At 44.1% G+C, this 18,238-nt stretch overlaps 1 protein-coding gene across 1 annotated transcript in view; it reads right to left on the minus strand.

Annotated features, from left to right (window-relative positions):
* The window catches only part of NXF1 (nuclear RNA export factor 1), a 537,434-nt gene extending 526,420 nt beyond the window's left edge, over nucleotides 1-11,014 (minus strand). The window contains exon 1 of the mRNA XM_069645157.1: nucleotides 10,753-11,014. Within this exon, the coding sequence (XP_069501258.1) occupies nucleotides 10,753-10,804 (52 nt within the window). The 5' untranslated portion in view covers nucleotides 10,805-11,014. The remainder of the gene's footprint in view (nucleotides 1-10,752) is intronic.
* Nucleotides 11,015-18,238: the final 7,224 nt, after the last annotated feature.

The raw sequence follows: 18,238 nt of genomic DNA on the forward strand, positions 1-18,238 counted from the left end.
ACTGAACGCAGCACGAAAAAGAGCTCAAAGCTTTGGGTCTGATGGCTATGGATGGTGGCGTGTGCCCCAAGATCGGGGCACATGTTGCACAGCAATACCTGCTAACAACGCTGCCAATGGGACATTTACGGAAGCAGTCAAGAACATAGGTGAAAGGATGATAAAAGATGCAGGACACCACTCCGAACACCTGGCTCGGCTTGTTATTTGCCCGAGTGCCAGATTGGCTGGCAGCAATGATGAAATTAACTGTCCCTGTGCTCGTGATGTTCCTCGCCATCTGCATCGGTCGGTGGGTCATCGGCTGGTGCAACTGTCAAAGAAAAGCACATTACATAATGACAGCAAATAAAATTGAGCTTGGTAAAGCGTTAGGGGAGCGAGGATGCTGTAAAGTTAACATTTGCAGCGCCCCCACAAGATTTAGAAAACTACGAAGCACTTTGGGCTGAACACTCATGAGAATGACTGGAAGGGTATGAAGAAGAAGGGAACATGAACCGGGTAAGGATATGACCGGAAAGGAGATGTCGATCGAAAGGGGGAATGTTTTAAAATATTAAAAGCAGCTAATTCAGCACCAGATTAGAGGGGTGCACCTACCACCTATGGAAGTTTGGAGAAACACAGATACATCAACGAAATGCAATCACACCATGAAAGACGGTCTCTCTTGGAAATGTGGAGGGCAAGGATGCACTCTGAATGCCATCGGCCCAGGGAACCTTTGTATGGTATGAGATGGGGAAAATCCCAGCTAAACACATTTAGCAGGGAGGCCCCCAGGATGGGCCTCTCCCATGAAACCTACCCTGAACACGTGATCAACACACCATGGATTAAGGAGGAGGGAGATTGAGCTCAAGCTGTGCGCCACAGGAAAACCAAAGCAGCAAAGACACCACTGGGTGATGTAATGACAGGGTGGCAAGCTAATCCTACGGGCACTCAGGGGTAGAGGTCAAGTGGACCTGTGGCAGAAAACCATTGGCATGGCCACGAGTGCCTGTTGGCAGGTGCTTATATGAATGGGAAGCTGAACAGAGTGGCGATCCTGGGAGGAGCAATCAAACTGTACGTTTCTGTGTCCCTGGGAGGTGGACAGACTTCAGCGTTTCCACCACAAGGTTTGCGAAGGCCGTTCTTTATCAGGTAATGTGTGAATTTCCCCCTCCCCACCAGAAGCAGGGAGTCTGGTGTTCCTTTCACAATAGTGCTGACGGTTGCCAGACATTTGGTCGAAAAAAATTGGCCAACCAGACAAATGGTCGAACCAATTTGATCGAAAACCAAATGGTCGAATGTTTTTTTTTTATTTTAACCCTTTTTTTTCATTTTTTGGGGGCCCCCCCCAACCCCTTTCTTCTCTAAAAACCCCTTTTTTTACTAAACGAAAACCCGAAAAATAAATATATAAATAAAAAAAAATAATTCGACCATTTGGTTTTCGACCAAATTGCAGTCGACCAGTTTTTTTTCGACCAGTTGACTGGACACCGTGCTGACCAATGGCAGAATAAAAGTTCCAGCGGTCAGCACAAATGTTATTGTACCAATTGCACACTGTTCCTGTCAGAAGTGATATGGCGCCACACAGGGAGGCGATGAGTTGGGAAACAGTTGATCTGTTTTCTCCAATTGTGTCTCACTAACATAAGTTTAGCTCTAAAGATATGAAGTAGCTTAGCCAATGAGTTTCTTAGGAAACATTGTTTCCAAGTGTCTTGCCCATTATATTTGAAGTATAAAACTAATGTTCGCTGTATGGCCACGTCGGCCCTCATCAATCAGTTTCAGTCCACTGTTCCGTTTGATTTGTGCGTGCCAAACTGTAATCAACAGGGTTGTTTCTTGCACGTTGTGTGCTCCTTTTTTTAATCACAATTTTGATATGGTCGGATCGGAGGACCCCCGACACAAGGGGCATGTTTGCCACTTAGGATAGTGCTCTTCCTCCACCCTCCTTAGAGGGATGCAGAAAAGTCTCCCCAACAATAAGGTAATTCCGATGTGGCGGTAGTATTTCATATATCCCACAGACACATTTATGCCCGAAACCAACAGACACTTGACAGGCCAATTGATGCTTCATCAATGATGTAAGGAATTCAGAAAATGCATAAAATACATATGCAACTTGGCCACCATTCCATATACCCTTGTTCAATAAAAACTTTGTTACATTCTTATTGTTGACTTTAGGCAATCATCAGACCTGCCTGGTAACTGAAGTTTTTCTTGCACCATTTTTACAATTGAGTATAAATAAAACTCAACCTTTTCACTCACAAGGTGGCATATTCTTTTTCACGCCTAGATGCCAGTTCTTCCAGTGTGTTGATGGGCTACCACTTGGCACAGCTAGCACACAGGTAAACATTTCAAGTTGCAATCTACTAGCCTGCTGCCTCTGCTCTCCACATGCACACGGCACACCATTCCTTAGTCGTTTAGGTTAGAAAATCTGACTGCTTGAAATCATATATTGTGTCTACTCCACAAACTCAGTTTATAAGTAATCTCGGAACCAATCCATACTCTTCCAGGTAACCACTGTCAGAGGGAATATTGAATCCTCAAAAATACCATGAATGCAAGCCAGCCCATCTCTCCCAAACACATCACCGCCAATAAATATGGGGTGATAAAAAAAGAATACAACAAGACAGTAACAAGAAGCCTTGAAACCGCCAGAAAGGAACAAAGAAGGAGTGCATTGGAAGTAGCCCTCAATACCCCTTCCGATGAGTCATCCAGGCGCACTGCAGGATTCCCACTTCCTCACCTCAAGAGACCATCAACAACTTCTCACCTCCAAATGCCCTTTAAAGCACCCAGCTGAACTACATTGCTATGACCAAATATGTCTAAGAAACAGGACTCGCCAACAACCATGCCTACATCTTCCATCAGAGTCAACCAACCATAAAAACGTACATGTCAGAAATGACACCTGCTACTCCTTCAGTAGACACCCGGCACCATTCATCACAACCACTCAGCAGAAACCCATACATATGCCAACCCCCATGAAGAGCCTGCACAGGCTCTTAGAATCTGAAAACCTTAACTTCAAGACCCGCAAAACTAACTAAGGCAACCTTTAACAATCCAAAAACATGTTCACCCAGCACAGCCCACGTTGGAATGACAGGCACAAAGATGCCTATGGTTCATTACATATTTTGTCTGCAAACACTGACGTTTTTTACTTGCTCGAAGACCAGATAAGACTTCTTTTCTCACAGAAACACAAATTACAGAGAGGCAAGTAGAATGTTACTCCCACAGATTTGTCATCTACAAGATCACCCAGCACAACAGCACTTCAGAAGTTTTTCTGCAATCGAGGGGCACTGATCCGTGTCAGATGCACCCAACAACTCCAAGTGCCACACGCTGGACAGGACATCAAGCCAGTATATATGGAGGCACTGTGCTCCATGACCTTAGTTCCACTCTTTGTTTCCTGCAAACCGATGCCAAGTGACTGCATTACCAAGGTGTACTAGCTATCCAGCAAGAGTGGAGGGGGTGTGATGAGGAATCTGTGGGAGGAACATCCGTCAAAAAGAAGATTACCAATATTTAAGTAATTTGTTCCATGAATGGATTCCTTCCATCCACAGATTCTTCATCTATAATAGACTTCTACTACAGTACTTTGATCTGGAAGGAGAGCAAGTACACCACCTACACCAGAAAACTCTGAAGGACAGCTCTACCAAACAGAGAATCTTGTCCAGAATGAGAATCCAAGCAATGTTTTAACATGTGCAAAGAAGCCCACATTGCAGTCTGGCAAATGTATAGACCATAGACTACACGTTGCAGTGGCAAGGTTGCAGCCATCCCTCTGGTGGCATGTGCCCCAAGACACTCAGGCACATCCTTACCAGCCAAATCATAGCATTCCGAGATGCAGAGGATGCTCCACGTTGACTACTAGTTTTAAAGGCCAGCACCACGTCCAGCCAAGGGAATCATTCCACTGCTTTTGAAGGATGCGGCAGAGAAAAAATAAAAAAGGGTGACAGGAAGATGGATCTTTGAGAGATGTAAATCAGAAAACACTTTCGGAAGGAGGGATGGCCAGACTCAACGTCACCTTCTCTTTAGAGAAGGCCAAATAGATGTTTACAGTCACCGCCTGGAACTCACTCATTGACCCACCTAGTGAAAGTGGTGCGACCAGGAAAAACACCTTGCATTTGTGCAATCTTAAACAAGAAATATGGGGCAGAGGGGGCTCAAATGGGGTGCCTATAAGAAATGTCAACTCCAAATCCCAAGAGGCAACAACAAACCTTGCTCTGGGATTCTCGTGAAAACAGATAGCAGAAGACACCACTTCATAGTGCAAATCTGCAAACATGACTGGGCGGAAGAAAGCAGAAAATCCAAAACGGAGGATGTTGAGCAAGTAAAAGGGCCCATATCCCCTTCTCCCAGCACCAAGTCGAAAAACTTTGGGCAGAAGGGAGCACATCCAAGAAATCCCACTCCTACCTCAACTTTTCAGCAGACAAACAAGACTCCACTAATCAAAATCATTAAAAGACACGGCTTCAGATGCTACTACTATGCCGATGACACAAAAATCTACCAAATACAAGACACACATGAAGAAAACGCAACGCTGGAAGGCTGTCTACAAGAACTGAATGAATAAGGCTGAAAGAACACAAACAGCCTCAAACTCAACCCAGGCAGAACCGAAATAATGGTTATACCCAAAAATGGGGAACCCAGGGACAACAGAACTAGGAACAGGACCTAAGCTGTCAACAGTAACAATTACTGATGGACAACGAATTAACACTAGAAGCACAAGTAAACGCAATAATCAAGATATATTTCTTCCTCCTGCACATGGTAAAAAGAATCCCACCGTTCCATCATCTGCCTCATCCTGTCCAGAATAGGCTACGCCAACAGCCTATACATTGGAATGCCGAAACGCCTACTAAAGAAATTACAACTTATCAAAAACACAGCAGCCAGACTTCTGCTCAGATTAAAATCCTACATTGGCTACCCATCAAACAACAAATAAGGTTCAAAACAATGTGCATAACGCACAGAGTAATTCACGGCCAAGGAGCTGAATTCCTACAAAAGAAAATAAGCATCTACCCTCTGGCAAGACCACTCAGATCAAGCAATGGCATTCGACCTAAAATACAAAACCATACAATAAGTAAAGATTCGGAGGATCGTCATTCTCCCACCTGGCAGCAAAAACCTGGAATTGCCTCCCAAAAAATATACGGAATACAAAGGATCCCTTGAAATTCAGGAAACTACTCAAAACTTGACTTGTCACATTAGAATCAGAAGGGAATGACTAGGAAAAAAAAAAGACCCCACTGGAAATAGAGCTCACCCGGAAGAAAAACGCCAGAGAGAAAAGCTGACAATACCCCACTCTAAATCAACACCCTGATAACAGAGCCGCCAGATACCCCCCCCGTGTCTGTATCAACCAATACCATCTCTATCCAGAGGGAAGCCATCACAAACTATCGGGCCAACAAACAGCAAGAAAGATGCAGAAGAAAACCAACACCCTACATAGTACGGGTCGATTAAACTGCCACATAATACCAAACACAAATGACGGACAGAGAAGATAAAGTACAGGAGTCCAAAGAAACGAGGTAAGAAAAAACTCCCAATAACCCAACTCTAAAAACCTCAATTTCCAAATGCACTTCTCTAACACAAACAACCACATCCCTGCACAGCATTCCGCACGCACTTCACTATACTGCAACAACAAAACAACAGCACATGGGAATTGTACGACCCGAAAATTGCACCGAAGCTCAGCAATTTCTTGGGCCTGGGACCACACTACCTACAACTCTCTCTTCCTAAACATCTTCCTTCTCGAGCTCTCCGCTCACCCACCTCCAATTCTCTGAGGGTCAGACGCTTTTCCAAGCAGAGAATGGGGCGCAGATCTCTTTCCTCGGCTGGGTCCTCCCTCTGGAACAGCCTCCCTGCCTCTCTCAAACTTGAGCAGAGCCACCGCCAGTTCCGGAAGCAACTCAAGACCTTCCTTTTTGCTTCCCCTTTCTCTCTTCCTCTCCCCTGCTAATGTCCCTGATAGCTCTGCAAACTGGTCACCTGGCCACCCCTGAACTTGGGCCCAGGTTCCTGCATGTCCAGTTGCCCTTGTACTGCCTCTAGGCTCCCTCCGCACTTAAGGGTCTGTATCTGTAACCCTACACTCCCATCTCTTCACACTTAAGAGCCACCCGCTGGCAGCGCTTATTGAGTCACCTGCTCTTCTCCTTATCGCCCAAACCCCCTTGGCACTTCTCCCCTCTTCCCTGCACTTGTGCAATCTGAATGACAAGGCCTAGTAAGATCATTGTTTGTCCTCCTTCCGTTTCCCCCTCGTCTTGTCGTGCATAGAAACACTTATGTACAGGCGCATTATAGATGACTTATATTATAAACTGAGGCTGCCAACATGACACCACAACTTCCAGTCATATCAAGCCGCCAGATCATCAATGCTTAAGACACTTCAGCCTAAAGCAGTTATAATGAATAGTGTGCCTGCACTTCTATACTGCTCATCTCGCCAAAACACTTCACAAACTGATTGATCCCTTGACGTTCCAGCGAAAGATTTTTCACTTCATATGTGGAGGGAAGGGTAGCGGGATGCTGAGAGTCGATTTGAAAAATCTAATGGCCGGTCGGTTAAAGTGAGGGCTGGGTGTACCCGTTCTTTATAGGCACTTATTGGCAGCACAGTTAAGCGCAGGCTTGGATTGGCTGGATTCCCACTATTGAAGGGACCTAGATTGGGCATATTCATCAGTGCCTTTCGGAGATACTATTTTGGAGAACCCGTTCAGTGACGAGGGAGATTGAGGGAGTGTCTTGTTGCTTCCCAAGCACTATTGGGATATGGTGAAACACAAAGTTAAAATGGTTGATCCCATCATATCTATGTGGGGCAGTTTAGACGTTCTTGCAGATTGGTATTGGTTGGGTGAGTTTACACTTGTCAGTGCGCCGCAAAGTTAAAGAATGAACACATCATGAGATAGAATTTGAAAATCCTTTAATTGAAGATTTTAAAGTTTTAGCCTTTGTGGGTGACATGTGTTTCTGCAGAGATACATTGCCTTTTTCAAATCTGGGCTAAATGTACAAAAACCAAAGAAGAAAATAAAAAAGCCATGATAAGTCACTCATGAAAATCACTAATCAGTTGTCATATAATCACTGACTAAGTTTCTGATGTTCAAAACATTGAAAAAAAATATGCGACTATACATGGAGCTCCATGATTTTGTTAACTGAAGTTTAACACAGAGTCATAACGAGATGGAGAAACAGTTGGGAAGGGGGATAGGAGGTGCAGGGGGACTCTGGTTAGTGAAGTTAAAGTGGTTACAGTCCGCTATGCAGGATAAATCTAAAACGAAGTAAGTATTTAAACATTGGTGACTAAGAACTATGGACCATAAAGTGGTGGGATCATACTATAAGGTCTTACCCATATTCATGTCGATGAATAGCAGCATAATGCAAGGAAAAGGTAAGTCATGGGTTCAATCCCATCTGTGTAAAAATTGCAAACAAACCCATTAGTTGCTTGGTTATGTTTGTAAAGATGTGCATGTGTAGATTTCATTGAACATAGCCTATGTTACATTATAGATCTAGTACTACTGAGTAGTTCTGTATTCACACACTACTGCCGTACGAAGTTTATGTGTAATCTCATAGTCTAAAACATTGTTTTCTTAATAGGTAGATATTTCACGGTTTAAAGCCTGTATCAACACAAGAATAACCATTGGCTGTGTTAGTGATAAAATTGTATCACTTTCCTTATTTTTCACCCATGTTACTGGCGGCATATTTATTTGAAATCTTTATAGAGAGCATTAGTAGCAGTAATCCATTACATAGACACATGTAGTGCGCATTATGCCGTCCGAAAGCAATTCAGGATTAAAAGTAACAAGCGGATGGGTATGTGCACGCACAATTTGTGCAGCACGTGGAAAAATGTGAAAGGATATAAAGATACAAGACCCCCATGTGTGGGTGAGTGGATACAGAGGTCTTACCTCGTACTAAAGCGTCCTCCGTTTGCCGAGTGGTCCATGTCTGGGAAAGTCAGCCCATGTAAAAGAAAGGTGGATAAGCCTTCTTTAGTGTTTAGAATGAGGGAGCGTCTTGTTGCTTCCCAAACACTATTGGGATATGGTGAAACACAAAGTTGAAATGGTTGATCCCCTCATATCCATGTGGGGAAGTTTAGACGTTCTTGCAGATTTCAGCTGAAATTACTTAAACATTAGCAATCAGTAGACTTGACAGATGTAGGTCCTTGAGAGATTTGCCAATAGTTCCGGAGGTTTTGTTTGTGTAGAATGGCATCTGATAATGTAAACCAGAAGGTATTTGAGCTGCATACTTTACCACTAAAAGAAATACTCATATTGAGCCTTTTTGTGTCCTCCTCATGCAGCATGGTGATCCCAAATTAAAACAGATGTTTTTAATTCACCTTATACCCTGGTACTTGTTCAAACCTTTTGGAAGTCGGCCATCAGGGTTGAAAGAGAAACAGATGGGTCTTTTCACATAAAAATGACACCATCTGCAAATAAAGCCAATTTGTAAGAAGCCCCTGTGATAAACACACTAAATTCCATCTTGATCCCTGATCCTTTTTGCCAAAAGCTCCAGGAATAGTGCAAATGCCAGCGGTGAGATCGGACAAGTGCATCTGTTTCCCCCAGCGAGATCTCTCGGTGCCGCCACCATCTGGCCATTCATCCAATTCGGGTTATGGGACATGCATAACTTGCCTCTATGTGATGCATACATTTGGTGCCAACCCCAAACGTTTGTGGAACCAACAGCACATAATGCCAGTCCACATGGTTAAATGCTTTCTTAGCACAGACTGAGAAACGGGCAAATGGAAGGCTCGCCCTATAAACTTTATCATTGGCATCTGCGAATGTTGATATTATCCTGTGTCCGCCTACTATGACAAATGAACTTGGGAAGAGCAGTACCAGACAAGTTGCTATCACCGTAGCATATATTCGAGCATCATTTTTGACTGCTAGGGATGGTCATCTGTACAATATTTCAGAAATAAGGGATGGGTGAAGCTGAAGAGGATGCCGTTTTTAAATAAGTTTAGTGTGAAGAAGAGGATACCCAATGGAGGACTTTGAAGTAACGATTGGCAGGAGAAACGCTGGAGTTACAAGAGATAAAGAAGGAACAGTTAGGTAGAATTCTATCAAGGGCAGGCCAGCGGCGAAGGGCATACCAAGAAGGATGCGGCTGCAAGAGTACTTCCTACTTTTACATTAAAAAAGACACAGCAGATGACCACAGTACACAATATTGAAACAATCTATTGCAAAAATAAACAATGGTTGGATCCGGCATGAGGAAACGTGGGACGTAACCACCTATCCCTTGAACCCTCTACCCTGTAGTGTATGCCACTGACACAGTGGAACGCAAACCCACGACATGTCGGGCAAACACATGTAGCCCCCGCTTGGACATTACAAATCTAACACCAATGTCAGTCTCACTACTCCATGTAGGGATGGACTGGGGCAAGACAGCACTAGCATTATCAAGAGCATATACTTGCAAACTGATCCAAGCCGGCAGACCATTTCTCTCAGAAACCAGCTGCATCACCTTAGCCAATGCACTTATAATATCTAGACTGGATTATTGCAATGCCTTGCATGCTGGATCCAGCAAGTACTTTATTGACAAAATGCAAAGACCCCAAAATAATGCCTTTAGAGCAGCTCTAAATATTCCAAACAGAGATCACATCTCTGCATTTAGAAGAGATGTCCACTGGCTCAAGATTAAGGCCAGGATCTTCCTCAAAACACTCTCGCTCACCTCCAAATGTCTAAATAATATAGCGCCACCGCACCTTGTAGAAAAAAATAAATAAGAGAGCAACTGATCGACCTATGAGAGCCGGCAATGCCTATTCCTTAGAGGTTCCTAGATTTAAACGTACCACAGCTGGCAGCACTAATTTCCCAGTCATAGCCACTCAATCCTGGAATGGACTCCCTCTAGAACTAAGAGCAGACCAACCCTATTCCAGATTTAGACAGAAATCCTCACCTGGATACGGACTAATGATGCCTAAAGCCGACCTTTCTACCCTTAACTGATCTCCTCCTGTACCCAACCACCTTGACTGCACCTTCTGTATAATGCTCGCTAGGCCTTACCGCTCTCAATGTATATGTTCTATTTTACCACCCAACTGTATTTTCCTGGAACATTCATATGTGACCAATAGTATCACTGTAAACTACGTGGCTATATCTATGTTTATCCCTGTATGTATGCCCCCACCTACCCTGTAACTAAGCTTTTAAGTATACTTGTAATGTTTGCACCCAGCTACCTGAGGGTTTTGGTTGCGCTTTATCAAATAAACAGTCAAGTGCCCGACTAGCGGTACCTTTGGGTACAAGAAATAACCTCCCCACGACCCACAACAATTCAAGTGCATACTCTGAACTGCTCCCCCACGCAGTCTAGTGTACACCACTGTCGGACTTCTATCAACTTCCACCCAGCACTTACCCGACTGCCCCACCACTTAACTTGTTCAAGATCTGTCTCACGAACCCCCCCCACGCCCCCCACCCCCCGAATCAACATACAACATTGTAGCACTCCGTCATCCTAAGGAACTGAACTCACCAAAAGAACGACCATCGATGGGCGGCGCGGTGGGGCCAGCTCTCCTGCCCATGGAACGGTACAAGGGTTGTGCCAGGGTTGAATCGCACGAAACAAATCGGAACGGCGAAAAGAGATGATGAGCCGAGGGTCATAGACCTTGTTGGTGGACTATGGAGGCGGTGTGAGGGACAAGCAGTGCGCATGCACAAAACCAACAACACGCACAAAACCAACACAACACCCGAGAAAAGCGCGAGGTTGGCCAAGTAGATTGCGCATGCGCATTACACCGCTCCAACAAGAGCGCCTGCGCACCTCTAGAACACTGTTTTATTTTACCTAATGTGCTTGCGCATTGTTTCCCGGGAAACGACTAGGGCGCTTACGGTGGAACAATTAGTGCGTAACGCCCATTACACGCAGACGTATGAGGGATTCTAAACGTCTGGCAACATTCAAGAAAATACATCCGTATCGCAAAACCCATATGATACAAAAAAATGCACAACCTACCGATGTTCCTTTTATTGCAGAATAAGGGATGACGAGTTTGTTGCCTCTGTTATAGAAAGTGTTTTTTATATTTGATTTTTTTAGTGTAATATTTTATATTCATAAGCTACGCTCTCTAAGCTGGCTTGGACTGGCCTATAGGGCAATAGGCCCAAGGCCAAACCAAAAACCCAAAATGCTGATGTGGCCCAGTTGTTTTGGTCAAAGTGGGCCACTTTTTTGGCCAACGTGGGCCAGTTTGATGAATTACTTCTTTATGCGGCAGTAGTTTTGCCCAGTGTTGCTGAATAAATACTCTTTAAAATGCACAATTTGCATCACATTTTATTTTTAAAAAAACTCCCCCATGGGTACTTTTCAAACACTGTCCCTAAAGGAATGAATAGCCATTTGCAACAGTGGGCCACTTTTTCCTTGGTGCCTGAGGCAATTTTATGGCCCATTCCGACCATGTCTAAGCATTTCATAGTGTCAAGTCAAGACTACTTCCCAGAAAATTCAAATCTCATTCCAAAATGGCTATCATGTTACCCATACCAGAAACTTTTTTTTAATTTTGGCGCTTTTTTGATGCTTTACCACCACCTAGTGAGACAATGTTTATTGATTTATATTGTCTTTTCAGGTAGGCTTTATTATACATATACGCAGTAGGATATAGGTTCCAGTTACTCTTAAGCTATTTACAAGAGAGACCATCCACGGTCCATCCTCATGCATTGCAGTTTAGGCACCCAACTGACAGATTCAGAACATTCTCTCCCAAGCATTTATCAACATTCTTCTGAGCTGTCAGTCACACACATATATCAACATTCTATCAACATTCATAGATGACCACCAGGACGGATATACTTGAAAAAATCGAATGAAGAAATGACAGCATCTTTTTTGTTCTTGTAATAATGCAGGGGTACCCACACCCCTGTCCCCCACCTTAACTATTTCCCTTATCCCACCCTACCCATATATTTGTTTTAAATGTCCCCAAAATCGAACCCATCTTGACCTGCTGGTTCTGACAGTACACCAGCACACGGACCCATCTCCTCCCCGGCTTTGTGGGGTTATTGAGAAGGAATTGTGCCACCAAACGTGAAGCGTGTACATGCTCTTCAGGTTCCTATGATAGCTCTTCTGTCCTATTCCCCTTTCAATCGATTAGGTAACATACCCACCCCTGCTTTTCCTGGCGTCAAGGACTGTATTCGCCTCATGCTGAGTGCCACCCACCACTTCCAACGGAAGTGGTGGGGATGCTGCCAATCTTAGTCCTCTGTGTACTGTTTTGAGGAATGATATGTGAAAGACTGGATGATTTTTACAGATGTCTTGCAAATAAAACAAAAGGCCATATACCCGACGTTGGCTAGGATTGTGTTGGGAACAATGTATTTCGGTAGAAACGTGCAATGTCCTTTCAAGTGCAGGTTCTTTGTGGCTAACCACCCCTTGTCCCTAATCTGATAGTCTGGACCTTGCCACACTGTTTATTTGCATACATACATTGTATGCTTCCCCTGGGCATGGCTCAAATGCGTCGTAGCTACTGAGATGGTTTCCTGTAGTCTAACATGATGATCCAAGGCTTACACCGCTGTGTTTTTTTGGGGGGAATGTCTAGATTTGAGTAAACTTTAAGGGCAGTTTAAAACGTATGGTTACGGTTACGGCTTTCACGGATCACATTTAAAGCTTTAGACATTGATTTACTTCATGATCGATCATTCACCGTATGTAATCACCACGGTGCCTGCCTATTTAATTTTACGTTGTTAAAGGATGTCGAGGATACTGGCAGAGGCGTTGCTGGGGGGGCAAAGGGGGATATAGCCCCTGGCCTTTTAGTTGTAGCCCCGGATAGAATCTCAGGAGCTTCAACCAAAAGTCTAGCTAGCCCCCAGTCCCGACAGTTATGACATTAGTGTAGCCCCGGGTCTTTTCCAGACCTAGCAACACCCCTGGATACTGGCACTATTTTCTTCCTACCCCTCTGCCACATTCATAAGGCCCCGCTATCACGACCCCCACCTGAGATTCCTTCTGCAGGTCTCCATAAGGGCTCCAGTGATTTACAGGATTATTACTGTTGCACCATCCCGTATCGACCATACCGTTCCTGCACTGGCTAACTCACTACCCCCTGCAAGCTAGATCCAGAGCCTTAACGTCTAACCTTGCTATCCACGGAAAGACAGCCTATTGATTCTCTATATGTGTTGTGAGCACTAATAGGGCTTTGATTTATAAGCATACTTATATGCCTTATGTATACTATATATTTTTGTAGGACTGAACGTACCTCCTACACCTACTTACCATTTGAAGTAGTGAGCCCCCACCAGCACCGGACAAGGCAATTTACCCTGGTTATGTGGTACTCAAGTTCTTTCATTTGAACCAATCAAAGTATTTAGCTATCCACAAGCTGACCCTTTGTTATATGTGTTTTTAACCCTACAGGTGCTATGAGACAAATGTTGACCCCATCTATGATCCAATAAGAATTAGATTTTGCTGTAATAACTACCTACTCCTGATGAATGTTCTATACCTATGTCTAAAGAACAGAAATATGTTGAGACAGTTCTCTGGATTACAAAAACAGAGATACAAATCTATGATACATAAATCCTAATGGAATCTGGTACATTACTAATTGTTTTATATGTACCAATTGTATGTGTTTTTCCTGTGAATTTGTTTTAGCTTGCATTTATAGCCTGTTACGTTTTCCTCGTTTTATATTGGATGTGAAGTTTTGTACTGTGGACCATTGAATTTAATTATATGTTTTAATTTTTACGACCTACTATTAAAAATGATGCTGATCTTTTAACAGTGTTTGGTCCCTTTTCCCTAGTTTTAACTTTCAACTCTAGCACCTATATACTAGCTTTGTCTCTTATTATATACTGTGGCCTTTAGAAGCTACATGGCTCGAGAATCAGACTCCGTGAGTCCCCTTCCGCTGCAAGACAATGTGGGAGTTTCCTCTGGACTATGTTAAGGACTATCTGCTCTACAGTCTGTTCCGAGCTGGCATCGTACCGGGGCCCGTTAGTGTCTAGCTTATTATTGTATTAGTGTGTACTAGGCCAAGTGTCTACTGTTGTGCTGGGGAACTCAGAGGTGCTATGCTGCTTGTATATACAACCAGATAGGTGTTCGGGGGGTGGTGGGGAATGGGGGGTGTTTCTGTCCCTAGGTGAGACGTTGTTAAGGGTTCTTCTTTCTTAAGCTTTACTCGGTTGTGTCTGAACTGTTGGTTGTTGAGCATTCGAAAACCTAATAAAAAACAGTTTGAAAAAAAGAAGCCTAGAATAGTGGGGAAAAATGTACTTAGGCTCACCTTTTGTTGTTTAGTTTATAAATGGTAGGGACAGAGCATAGGATAAAATAGGTTGGGACAGAGAACAGATTTTTTATGAGACATCCTGACGAGCACCAGTTTATTGTTTTCTTTGATTTTAGGGAAACCCATCATCGTAGCTATAGAGGTAGTTCAGTCCTTCTTTTCTTTAATAAAACGTATTGAACCATGTCTTCTTGCCCGTCTCCTATGTCTGATTTACCACAAGTGGTCTCAAAAGAGGAATTCAAATAACCTAATACAACGTTGGGACCCATGTTAGTTCGACGCCTGTATCCCACAGCCAAAATACCCCCAAAAGCCACTCAATCTATCAGCTATGATTGCACCCAGGAAATGGAAATACAGAGCATAGAAAGACAGCTGATCTCTACCAGGATTAGCATTTCCCTGCACCAAGGTAGCTAGCATAGGTTGGCGACCGAGTCTACTTTAGCTTGGTGGTATTCTCTTGATGTAGCAGCAAGGGGTGTAGACCCAGACTATCGAGGGGTGATATAAGTAGTGCTACACAATTAAGGGTTTCAGAGTTATAATGTAAAGGAAGGGGAACCCCTTACCCAGGGATTCATCGAAAAAGCCCTGCCCCCAGCTGTAGACGGGGTAGACCATCTGTCCCAAACATCTCAAGGCTCCCTAGGGTTTGCGGAAGCCAATAAATACCTAAGCCCACCTTCCACAAATGAGGGGAATGATCCAACCACATTACCTGATCTCGCCTTTGCCCAAAGGAATAATCAGAATCTGGCAGAGGCCTTTGAAAGAGCTATCCCAGAAGATCAAGGAGGGAATCAGAATGGACCCTTCTTCTTCAAGAGAAAGGGCCTACTGTATATAGGATGCAGAGAGTGAAATGGGACCAGGAAATCCCAACTGGTAGTTCCTCTGAGCCATAGAAGTGTAGTTATGGAGTTGGCACATTTGCACTTAACAGAATTCACAAAAGGGTGGCCAAAACACAAGATCAGATTCTCAATACGTTTTACTGGCCAGGCATCTATGCGGAGTTAAAGGCTTATTTTGCCAACTGCGAGTTATGCACACCATGGAAAACAATGGACCAAGACCAGAGCCGTTTACCAGACATGTCCCAACACAAAGGTCAGGCAAAGTGAGGCAATTGACCAGAATCACACACACCTGACAGCCTTTTCCCTTACCCACAGGGATAAATGTTGGAGCACAGGAGCACACTACGAGCAAGGCATACCACACAATGAGACAGCTATCCCAGGGCGGCAATTCAAGAGGAGGAGAAAGGTGGTGAGAACCGAAGGGGTGACAAGTAGAGAAGCGACCTTGCCCTTTCTGTCCCAGACCCACAAAGCCTCCGTGGAAGGAATCATAAGACCGCGAACAATAGCCAGCGTGTGTTGCAGTAGATGTCAACGGTACACAGAGAACGACTACACTGATAACCAAGACAGGAAGAGATGCTTGCTACCGTGGTACTGTCCTTGACTCAAGAGACAAGAAAAGCCAAGTGGTTCACCACAGCTGGTGAGTCGAGGGGAGAGCCGATAAGAAACCAAACTGTGTTGAACGAATATTGCAAATGGCAAATTTAAGGGAAGTTCAAAGAACTGTGAACTCTTAGGGGAAAACCAGCTGCAGAGGGGTCCAGCATCACGTGGGTACTCATTCGAGAGACTGGTTGATCCCCCGTTTGATGAAACGACTGATACCAGAAGGCCTCAGGAGAGCCGCAAGGAAAAAGGGCAAAGTGGTCAAACAGCAGTCTAGCATAATCCCCTGTACAGTCGAAAATCTTTGACCTGCACGCAATTGGAAAACTAAGGGAGATGAATCCTGCATAGTGAGAAAAGAGAAAGAACTGTGTGATTGGCAAAAGTGAACCCGACAGAGGGATGCCAATAGAAAGGGGCGAAGCCTGATGCCCCAATGAATATTGTGTTGACAAGAGTGAACCTGACAGAGGGATGTTCACAGGTGAAATTGGTTTGGGAAAAGCCGTAGTGAACCCGACGGAGGGAGGCAAACATCCAAGAAGGGTCTGAGCCCAGAAGAGGGGGATCCAGGGGTGAAAATCATTACCCACGGGCATGCAAATGTAACAGATAAAACTGTTTGAATGCAAGCCATAGTGAACCCGACAGAGGGAGGCTGATATTTTAGAGGGGTCTGAGCCCGGAAGAGGGGGAGACAGGGGGTGAAGAATCATCAGCCCAAGTGCAATCAGAAAGGAACTTTTGTTTGTTATTTTGAACACATCAGGTCCTCGGAGGCAAGAGACTTTTTGTAGAAAAGAGACTTAACAACCAGAGGTCCTGATACCTGAGAACGGAACGGTAGGCTCATGCTGGGAAAGCTCGAGCGTGTGCTGTGCTCCGGAGTCCCACCTTGTCTCATGCTCAAAACTTGGGCAAGGGAGACCCCTGGCTACATCCTGACTTATAATTTGTGAACACTTCTTTCTTTCTTGTGAACCCTATCCCACACTCTTTTTGTTTTTAGTTGTAAGGATTGGCAATAGGTTTTTTAGTATAGGCCCTTTTATTTGACAAGACGCCACTAGCACTGCCTTATTATTATTTGATGGTCATAGCTTGCACCCATACTAGATTTAAGTTTAAATTAGGCGATCTTCCAACATACCTATACAGTTTAATAAACACCCTTGAACTGTGATCACTTGTGTCTGTCATTACTGTTGCCACCATGAATTCCTTACAGACCCCCTTGAGCCATGGATAATAAATATATCCTTGTTATTGTGAATTATGCCACTCGTTATCCCGAGGCATTCCCTTTGACAACACAAGCCAACAAATCCTCAAGCATATTATTCCCTTGCTCTCCCCGGTGGGAATCCCAAGGGAAATCCTCACTGAACAGGGTACAACATTTATGTCCCTCCTCATGCAGGAGGTGAAGGAGGTACTAAACATAAAAACCTTAAGGATCTCTGTTTATCACCCCCATGCAGATGGTCCGGTAGAACACTTAAACCAGACCCTGAAACGTATTCTACGCAAACTGGTGAAAGCGGATGGACGGAACTGGGACCTAATTATACCCTGAGCCCTTTTTGCCATTGTGAAAACTTTCCAATCCTGGTGGGATATTCCCTCTTCAAACTCCTATATGGACAAGAGCCTAAAGACATCTTGGATATGTTGAAGGTGAACTGGGAAGAGAGTTAAGAGGCAACCATTCCCAAATCCCAAGCAGCTCATAAGTGAACATCTTATATGAAAGTGGTCAAGTAAATTGTGAATCAATACCTCTCAAGGGCACAGGAACACCAGAAAGACAATTACGACCATCAGGTGGTAGCATGATCTTTCTCGACCGGTGACCAAGTGCTGGTCCTTTTACCCACTTCTAAGAATAAAATGGTGTCAAAATAACACAGCCTAAGTAAGATACCTGAGAGAAAGGGACCCCTCAATTATCTTGTTTCCCATCCTTAGAGACCACAGAAAACCCAGATAAACCACGTAAACCTCCTAAAGTCCTAGACGGCAGACCTGGTTAAGCAGACTACAGTCACTATTGCAACCGTTTTAGTTGAAAATTAACAGAGCCTCAATGTGATCGCAGAGAATCTAACTACCATCCAAAAACGGTATCTGAAAGATCTGCTAAACCAATTCC

The sequence above is a fragment of the Ambystoma mexicanum genome, chromosome 2p (genome assembly GCF_040938575.1).
Source record: "Ambystoma mexicanum isolate Mex_15411 chromosome 2p, UKY_AmexF1_1, whole genome shotgun sequence".
Lineage (NCBI taxonomy): Eukaryota > Metazoa > Chordata > Amphibia > Caudata > Ambystomatidae > Ambystoma > Ambystoma mexicanum.